This window comes from Borostomias antarcticus, assembly GCF_949987555.1.
Source record: "Borostomias antarcticus genome assembly, chromosome: 24".
Taxonomy (NCBI): domain Eukaryota; kingdom Metazoa; phylum Chordata; class Actinopteri; order Stomiiformes; family Stomiidae; genus Borostomias; species Borostomias antarcticus.
This window is the reverse complement of record NC_140257.1, coordinates 2,066,008-2,076,210: the sequence shown is the minus strand read 5'-3', so window position 1 is coordinate 2,076,210 and position 10,203 is coordinate 2,066,008. Positions and strand designations below refer to the sequence as shown.

Here is a 10,203-nt window from a genome sequence, read left to right as displayed (position 1 = left end):
CCAGCCTCAACCTCCACCCTCCTCCACCTACCAGCCTCAACCTCCACCCTCCTCCACCTACCAGCCTCAACCTCCACCCTCCTCCATCTACCAGCCTCAACCTCCACCCTCCTCCACCTACCAGCCTTCAACCTCCACCCTCCTCCACCTACCAGCCTCAACCTCCACCCTCCTCCACCTACCAGCCTCAACCTCCTCCACCTACCAGCCTTCAACCACCACCTGCCTCCAATTGCAGAGGGAGATATGCTACAGAGCATATTGTGAATTAAATCACAGATTGAACATTTCTGCACCATGCACATAACAGCTCACGAGTCCGCACACTTTAATGCCTTCTGTGGTCACGCTGCAGTTTGGACGAACCATAAAGTTGGAATGATGTCTGGGGATGGTTTGAGAAGCCCAAATTAGGTTTATAGTGCAGGAATAATATGTCTCCACCTTGGCCTTTTGGTTTATGTGTTTCGTTTATTTTTATGTTTTACGGTCGCTTTCAGTCACACCGCCTCTGGGAAAGCAGCCAAAACAGGGGAATAGTTGGACCTCAGCTCACGGCTCGCTCAGCGGACTGTGACCACCTCATGAGGCATGAGTTTTTGGTGAGTGTACAAAGCAATTGCCTTCCGAACCGGAGAACCGACAACCTTGGACAGATTTTTCTTTACCCTTTTCTAACTCCCTACCCTTTTGTCTGACACGCTCAGACAGAACCTAACGGTTTAAAAGTCAAGTGTTTCGCTTTCCACACTTTTAAACCCGGGACACGGGACCACAACAGCACAGAATGTGCGGCATTTGAAAGTGAATATGAGATGCTATGGAGTAGGCAGACATCTTAAAACATAGCAAATCTCTGAATGTGTCCAGGTCGCACCAGGATTGCATATCTCACAGAGGAAGGTAACATCTTTTACTCACCTTAACACCCGTCTGTCCCCCAGCGCCGGTCTAGGGTGGGGCTGACCAGATGGTGGGGGGGGTCCTCGGTGAGCAGATCTCCTTGTCGACACTTGTATCTGTACAGCATTTTTAGTCTTCAACTCGCCTCAACTCACAGCTTCCATAGTAACGGGCTGGGAGGAATTGAAGACTGAAAATGACATACAGGAGATTCTCGTCTCCGACGGCGACCGTGGCGATGAGTGCTCTTGGCACTTGGAAGGTCAGTCTGAGTTCAGGGGCGGGGCCAGGGCGAGGGAGGGCAGTTTGAGGGGGGGGGGGGGGGGTGTTTGTGATGGGAGGAGCCCACACTCTCTGTCATTAGACGAAGAATTGTTCTGGTATTGTAAATGGTATTCATACTGTCTGTGACTGCTCTCCTCCTCACAGAATAGTGATGTGATGGGAGGGATTGGTTACAGAGGACCAGTGTTCTTGTGCGGGTGGATGTTTGTCAAGTTCTGAGTCAATGGCTTGTCCTGTGATCCAACCACAAACATATCTAGTACTACAGTAGTAGGATCAAAAGGGATCTCATACAGTTTTCATTGTATTCAGTTATCTGTCACCCCTAACTGAGAACCTCCATCCCTCCATGTCCACTCCTTCTTCCTTCTATCTCTCCACCCTGCATCTCTCCAGTCTTCCCTCCATCTTCCCCCCCCTCTTGCCTCCATGTCTCTTTCTCCATCTCTCTTATTCCCTCCTTCTCTCCAGTCCTCCATTCCACTATACAATCAGGAGTCATCTGGTTGGTTAAGACTCTCAGTGAGAGGACACACAGGTCTGAGGTCGTGCTGATGCCTCTCAAGCCGCAAAACACAGCAGCACAAGTTTCAAAGTGTGTCTCGTGAGACGAGGCAACACATCAAACCGACAGGTGACCTCTTCTTCTTTGTGTGGGTTATATGTAATATCCTCTCCCTCCCAGGCTCGGGGCTGAGGGGCTATCCGTTTACCACCCCGAGCCTGGGTGAGGGGTCACCTGGGCTATATATCCAGGCACACCATCAGGAGCCATGTTACCGTTTTGTCATCCACAACCGTCAAGCGACGCATTCCGTGGGTTTCCGATATAACGGACAATCCTGGATGACGTGGTCTGCAGTTTGTTCCTCGACGCCACACTCACACACTGCGCAGGATACCAAGCCCCATCTGTGCATCGATGAGCGGAAGCGTCCGACGCCGGGCCGGACGCGATTAAGCCTCACCCACGCCGGTCTGGGTAAGTCCATCCTGGAAGGGGAAGGACCGGCGGCCAGGATGAAATCACGGAGTCTGGAGGTGTTCACCTCCCACTCCACACGCCAGGTGTGGTCCACCCATCCTGCCTCACTGATGTTAAGATCTCTGCATTGCTGCAATAGATCCCGTGCGGCACAAAAAGGTGTCTCGACTTGAGACGCCGGGGAGGCTCCGCTGTTATAGTGAGCCTGTCGTGGAGCAAGTGGTTAATCTCCACGGCCCGGCAGGCGAGATGTGCTGTGGTGCCCCGGAGGCCAGCGGGCTGGATGCCTGCAAGGATGGGAAGGCTGTCCACAGGAGTGGGATGCAGGCATCCTGTCATGATGCGCAAGACTTTATTAATAGGCGGGTCAATGAGGCGGGTGTGAACGCTGTGGCACCACACCGGTGTGCAATATTCACTGGTCGAGTAGACCAGGGCTAGGGCTGCCGTACGCAGTGTTTTTGCGCCGGCGCCCCAGCCTGATCGGACCAGTCGCTTCTTCAACGCCACACGAACTGTTAACTTATTGCGCTGTGACTCGAGGTGTCGGCGAAAAGTGAGCGACCTGTCCAATGTCACGCCGAGATAGGTTGGTTCGGCGCTGCATGGCAGGAGTGTTCCATTGACGTGCACTCGGAGCTCACGTTTGGCTTCCTTGTTGTGAAGGTGGAAGGCCGCCGACACCGTCTTTGCCTCGCTGAGCTTCAATCTCCATTTCCAGAGGTATGCTGCTAGTGTCTGCATGTCCTGGCTCAAGGTCTCCTCCACGGCCTGCCAGTCTCCAGCTGAGTACACCAGCGTGAGGTCATCTGTGTAGGCATACTTCCCGGAGACTATTCGGCAGGTCGTAGGTGAACATGTTATAAAGGAGGGGGGCCAGGACAGATCCCTGGGGGACGCCGTTCTTAAGGTGTTGTAACCTGCTTCGCTGTCCGCTACCAGTGGTGAGGGTAAAGCTGGTGACCGACAGAGACTAACGTTACATTCACTACCTCTTTTTTTATGCATTAGTACCGTTTGGTACCGAGTACCATAACATTTGCCTTGGTATCGATACCCAAACTCAAATGTTAGTACTGTGACAACACTAACTGAAACATGTTTGTTGTTTGGTGATACAGTACTATGCATTAACAGAAGCATGTCAACTTATTCGTGAGTGCAAATTTTTCCCCTTTTTGGTCCCTCTTCTGCCGTTGATGTCCCCCTCCTCTCCATCCCTCCTTCTCTCCTTGCCATGTCCTCTGAAAACCGCCAGGCTGGCAGAGCGATGATTGGATGAAACGGCACCATCAGCCACAAAACAGAACACCTCAGTAAAATAACACAAAATGCCGAGTAATCATTGTTATAATTAATGAAGAAGTGGCAATTCATCGTGTTTGGGACTGTAAGAAAAAAAACTAAAAAATATGAATGCTTCTTAAAGTAAGAGGCTTGGAACGATTAATAACCCCGAGAAGACCACCATGTAGCAAGCCTATTAATGGGATAAGACTGCAACGTTGGCATATCATTCCTAAAAGGGAGGGATAATTCTCCCACCTCAGTGCACAACTTTCAGTAACACTTGATTTTAAGTGAGGCTTTAAAGCTCTTTCGATGCTAAACTAGTTTTTAGAAAGCACTGTCTTCTCACCCTAACTCTAGTGCTGTTGCGTTTAAACACAGTTGCAGTTGATCTTCAGTAGATGCTCTATGACAGCCTCTCAAGACACAGTGTTGCCTTACTGACCCTTGAGAAGGAAACACATATTCAAATCTGTCATCAGTGTTCCTCCCCTCTGCATCCACCTCTCTCCTCTCCCTCTATGCACCCTGCGTGCTCGTATGTGCGCCCCCCCCCCCCTCCTCCCGCAGACCAGGCCTATGGCTCCCAGGTACCCTGTAGTCGTCGTCCCCCTGACCAGGCCTATGGCTCCCCGGTACCCTGTAGTCCCCCCCCCCCTGACCAGGCCTATGGCTCCCAGGTACCCTGTAGTCCCCCCCCCCTGACCAGGCCTATGGCTCACCGTACCCTGTAGTCCCCCCCCCCCCTGACCAGGCCTATGGCTCCCCCGTACCCTGTAGCCCCCCCCCCCTGACCGGTGGGGTTCTGCTCTGTCCATGGCCAGTTCCCAGGCCGTCCGCCCGAGGCTCCCGGTGCTATCCCTGTTTCCCTCCTCCGGACTCGCTCTTCCTGAGCTACTGTAGGCCTACGTTTGATTTTGGGAGTCAGTGCCTACGTCCAATTCATTAAACCAGACGCTTCTGAGTTTTAAGCTACGCCTCAGTCTGCCTTATTGATGATATTACAATGTTTTAGCCTACATTTGTTCTTGTATATAGATACAAGATCTTGGATATAGTCGTATCTTTCCCCAGTGTGTCAAGAATTTCTCCATATTTCAGGACACAGATTGGATCATAATGAAAACGACAGACGTACTTTTTTGCAGAAAATATCAGTTCTGTTTAGCTGAATCCCAATCTGAGTGTGCAAACCACCCTTGCGGCCCCTCACACATGCGGCCTGAGGCCTGAGCACTTAATTGACGTCAGCTGGAAGGGCCAGAGGGTGCAGGGCCGTGAATTAAATGGGACAGCACTTCCAGCGGCGTGCCAACGATTCCCAAGCCAGTTTAGCTCAATGCCCCTCCCACTTCGTTTTCATTGGCTGCCAATGGCTCCCTCCGACGCAGAGGCTGCTCTGACGCTCCCCTCAGCTCTCGGCTCGGCTCTGCAAATTGACCGATTGACGTCTGTTTTAATTTAATAATAAATAAAAAATTATGTTGGGTGTGATACAACATCATCCACATAAATAGACAAGGGCAGTGAACTAGAGGGTTTGTTTTTAGTTAAGTTCACAGTAACCCAGTAATAGGAGTTAGAGACCAAATCCAAAAAGTAGTCAGATCTAGCTTTCCTTTCAGCTGTTGTACATATTTCTGAGTTGTCTTAAAGAAAGCCAGTCTTGGGCATCCCTCGTGCGTCTGGCACAGGACCAGGCACAATTCCTATCATTAAACAAGGTAGACAGATCACTAGAAAACCATGGTGCAATTCTATCTTTAAAGGAGTAGTAAAGGGAAAATGCATGTTCAGCCCTGTTTTAAGGTTACTTATGATCATATACAATGGTTCAGATCAAAACGTTGACAAAGCTAGTATTTTCGAGAAAGTTGATAATTGCTCTACCACCGTTTTGGTCATACAATGGATGTGGGTGGGCATCTTGAAAAATCATTCAAAAACATGTTAAACTCAAGATTTCAAAGACAAGAAACTCACCGAGGTGTTAGTTGGCATTCTGACATATAATTCACCATAAAGTAAGATTCTAGATCATCTGCAAAGGCTTTTTAAAATATTTATCATAGAACTATTTAGTCGCAGCACATACGTGTGTAAACTTCCGCAAACTAGGTAGCCTAGCAACATAAGCAATAACAATCGCTACCGTTAGTAGTTCCGCTTCTTGAATCCCCTCTGCGGATTGATCTACACATCTACAACGGTCGCTTCAATACAAGTCAATGGATTTCATAAAATAATCAATAAAACCCTACAGGATTCATACTTTGCGGCGAATTTGATGTCAGAACACCAACGGACACCAATTACCCCCTCGGTGAGCTTCTTGTCTTTGAAATCGAGAGTTTAACATGTTTTTGAAAGATTTTCAATTTGTGGGTAGTTGTTGTATGAAACCCGCCCCATATTAGATAAACGGTTGTGATTGTGTAGTGATTTAATTTGATTTAGCTCCCCTGCATTTTAATCATGTCATGATATTGTAATCATAATCATCCTATGGTATAGATTGTTCTACATAACCAGAACGTTAAAGGCTAATCTGCTCATGAGTGATATTAGATGAGACCAACAATAAACTGCCCAATAGTAGTATAAAAAGTCACCACCAGGTGTAGCCACTGGGAACGGATCTGTAGAAAATGGAGTTTCCCTGCTAACTCAGCAGTTTTAAGAAGTGCTGAGGCTAGCAGCATTAAGGCGGGAAGAATAGTGTGCGCCCGGCCTGAGCATTCAAAATATCCCAATGTCTTCCTGTTAGATTCCCAGTCTTCCCCTCTTCTCGTCCCAGAGTTGCCAAAAGATTTAATTAATGTTGGCACTGCAGTCTTATGTACGAAAGCAGTTTACAGGTGCCCATATACCCAGGGGGGATTCCCCTGACGGGAAATGATAGGGGTACGGATGTGGACATATTTGGACATAAGTTATTGCTGAGCCAGCAAATTAGACACCATTTGATTGGTGGCAAAGTAAGTGATGTATGGAAAGTGGGATGTGGTCAAGAGGGGGGTGGGGTGGTGATGAGACTATAAAAGTCAATAACACAAAGGACAAGGGGTTCTTCCCGGGAAGCTCCGACTTTTATGCTGTTTTGTTTCTGAAGAGCAATAAAGTCAAATCGCATTTGGACACTTGGTGCCTCAAGTTGATTTTCTTCTCGGACTCTGAAGTTATTTTGAAACTTTGAAACCAATCTGGACTTAGATTTATTTCTTGGAATTTGACCTAAGACATAGTAAATTATTTTTACACGACAATTGCCCCAGCAAATATCTGCCAGGTGGAACTCAGTGGAATGGGGGCGTGGCCATACTGATCTGCGGAGGGAAACAGGATGTGATCATGTGATCAGGGTTGCGATGCCAGGCTGCCCTTTGATGCAAATGGTTCATTATTTTTCCTTTCTGAAACTTATTTTGGAATCTATGACTGGTCAAAACAAAACCTCAAATGGAATAATTCCACACACAAAAACAAGCCCTACTGCTTCCAGGCCTCTATCATAGGAATCAATCCTACAGCCAGGACTGGGTTATTTCATATCAAAGATCTGACCCAATGAATAATTTGGTTGTGTGTGATTCATTGATAAGGCGATCACCCTGATCTATTATTTGCGTTGAGCAAACAATATTTGAGCAGTCTGTGTGCACTGCCGCTGAAAGTTGTGATGCTATTCTCAGAAAATAACCAGTTGATATGATGAGAATTATTTCTGAGCCAAACAGTGGAAAACTTTGCTTTTTCAATGTAAGTGTCATTCTATGGCAATTCTGTCAGTTATGTCCATTCTGATAGGTCGAACAGGATCATCTTCAGGTCCAAAAAGACCATGTGCAGTTCCAAACAGAGATCCTGAGCTGAAAAGGTTCTATCTGGAACCTTATTGTCAAAAATGGTTCTATGCAGCACACTTTTTTCTGAGTGTACTGCAAAAATGAGACGAGAAGCAGTGCAGTAAATAGACAGTAAGAGAGACAGACAGTAGAGAGACAGACAGTAGAGAGACAGACAGTAGAGAGACAGACAGTAGAGAGACAGTCACTAGAGAGACAGTCACTAGAGACCGTCAGCAGAGAGACACTCAGCAGAGAGACAAGAGAGACAGTCAGCAAGAGAGACAGTCAGTAAGAGAGACAATAAGAGAGACAGTCAACAGAGAGACCGTCACTAGAGAGACAGGAAGTCGAGAGACAGTCAGCAGAGAGACAGGAAGTAGAGAGACAGTCAAAGAGGAAATTCCAAAGCTGGTGGGATGACTTGTTTTATCCTCATCCATCTTTCTATAGGGTAAATACGATAAACAAATAGGTCACAAACACACACACACACCCACACACACCCACACGCACACACACACACACGCACACACCAGGGCGTTACCGATTTACAGCACCTTTATTTCGCTTCCCCTTCCTCAGCATGGCCAGCGAGGCAGCACGTGTGTGTGTGTGTGTATGTGCGCGTGTGTGCGCGTGTGTGTGCGCGTGTGTGCTCCACGTCCTCACCTGCTTGTTCATGAAGATGTAGATGATGGGGTTGATGAAGGTGCTGGTCTTGGCGAGCACCGAGGGGACGATGGATGCCTCCGGGGTGACCAGGCCGGGCGGGCCGAAGGTGGCCAGCAGCGCCGTGACGCCGTAGGGCAGCCAGCACAGCAGGTAGCACACCACCATGACCACCACCATGACCAGCACACGCTGCTCCCTCCGACGACTCATCGACGTGGTAGCGCTACTCACCTGGGGGAGGAGGAGGAGGGGGGTTAGAGGAGGAGACGAGGAGGAGGAGAAGGGGGGTTAGAGGAGGAGGAGGAGACGAGGAGGAGGAGGGGGGTTAGAGGAGGAGGAGGAGACGAGGAGGAGGAGGGGGGTTAGAGGAGGAGGAGGAGACGAGGAGGAGGAGGGGGGTTAGAGGAGGAGGAGGAGACGAGGAGGAGGAGGGGGGTTAGAGGAGGAGGAGGAGACGAGGAGGAGGGGGGGGGGTTAGAGGAGGAGGAGGAGACGAGGAGGAGGGGGGGGGTTAGAGGAGGAGGAGGAGACGAGGAGGAGGATGGGGGTTAGAGAAGGAGGAGGAGACGAGGAGGAGGAGGGGGGTTAGAGGAGGAGACGAGGAGGAGGATGGGGGTTAGAGAAGGAGGAGGAGACGAGGAGGAGGAGGGGGGTTAGAGAAGGAGGAGGAGACGAGGAGGAGGTCGGGGGTTAGAGGAGAAGTAGGAGGATGAGACGAGAAGGGGCGGGGAGGAGGAGGAGGAGGCGCTGTCACATCCGCCTGCCTGCACATGTGTTGATCCGTCCTCCCTGGGGGGCTGGAGAGAGAGAGGGGGGGGGGGGGGGGGGTTAGTGGAGGAGGACAGGAGGGGAGGGGAGGGGAGATGACTGAGGGTTAGAGGAGTGATGCCGATGACCTATGAGGGAGAGGAGGAAGAGGAGGAGAGAGAGGAGGAAGGGGAGGACAGGAGAAAGAGGCATTAAAGGATGACAGATGTCAGTAGGGAATGGAGGAGGAGAGGGAGAGAGAGAAGTAGAGAGGTAGAGGGAGAGAGAGAGGGAAGGAGATGGATAAGAATAGAGTGGAAGAGGGATGGGGATGGATACGGAGAGATGGGGGAGATGAGGAGGAGAGAGGGAGATGATAAGGAGAGAGGGAGAGAGGGATGGAGATGGATAGGAGGAGAGAGAGAGGGCTAGGCAGACCAACTCTCTAGAAACTCTCAAACACACACACACACACACACACACCCACACACCCACCCACCCACCCAGTCTGTCTAGCTACTGGGCTGTGACAGAGCTCATCATCCTAGTGTGTTCAGAATGGTAAACAGTGTCGGTAGCGCTGCACCTCACTGGGGAGGCACACAAACCATCAAGGCAAATGCAAGCTGTCTGGTGGTGGCTGGATTCGAAGGCCCATCAACACACACACACACACACACACACACACACACACACACACACACACACACACCCTGCTGAGCCTCAATAAACAAACATTATGTCCTCAAAGCTCAGCCATCACCCCCCCGCCACTCAAACTGCCACTGTTCTGATGTTCTGGTTCTGCTCTGTTCTGCTGTTCTGCTCTGTTCTGATGTTCTGCTCTGTTCTGATGTTCTGCTCTGTTCTGTAGTTCTGCTGTTCTGCTTTGTTCTGGTTCTGTTCTGATGTTCTGATGTTCTGATGTTCTGCTCTGTTCTGGTGTTCTGGTGTTCTGGTTCTGATCTGTTCTGATATTCTGCTCTGTTGTGCTCGTCATTGCACATCTGCTCAGGACGTGTTGTTCAGAGGGCAGATGGACTGGACCCTCCGCAGTAGGAACATGGATGGACACGCAGGTGTGGGTCTAAAGCTCTGACAGTAGGAACATAGATGGACACGCAGGTGTGGGTCTAAAGCTCTGACAGTAGGAACATAGATGGACACGCAGGTGTGGGTCTAAAGCTCTGACAGTAGGAACATAGATGGATACGCAGGTGTGGGTCTAAAGCTCTGACAGTAGGAACATAGATGGACACGCAGGTGTGGGTCTAAAGCTCTGACAGTAGGAACAAAGATGGACACGCAGGTGTGGGTCTAAAGCACTGACAATCAGACACATTTCCATACAGACACGTTGGTGTCGACGCAGTGGTGAGTCCTGATTCCTCCGGCGTGGGCGAGCCTCGCGTCCTCCTGCCTGCCCCTCCGGCGTGGGCGAGCCTCGCGTCCTCCTGCCTGCCCCTCCGGCGT

At 50.0% G+C, this 10,203-nt stretch overlaps 1 protein-coding gene across 1 annotated transcript in view; it reads right to left on the bottom strand.

Moving 5' to 3' along the window:
• LOC311325208 (vertebrate ancient opsin-like) overlaps nucleotides 1-10,203 on the bottom strand; it is a gene marked incomplete at both ends in the record, with an annotated part of 122,177 nt that overhangs the window by 11,269 nt on the left and 100,705 nt on the right. Inside the window, one exon of the mRNA XM_084457878.1 lies at nucleotides 7,981-8,214. Within this exon, the coding sequence (XP_084314004.1) occupies nucleotides 7,981-8,214 (234 nt within the window). The remainder of the gene's footprint in view (nucleotides 1-7,980; nucleotides 8,215-10,203) is intronic.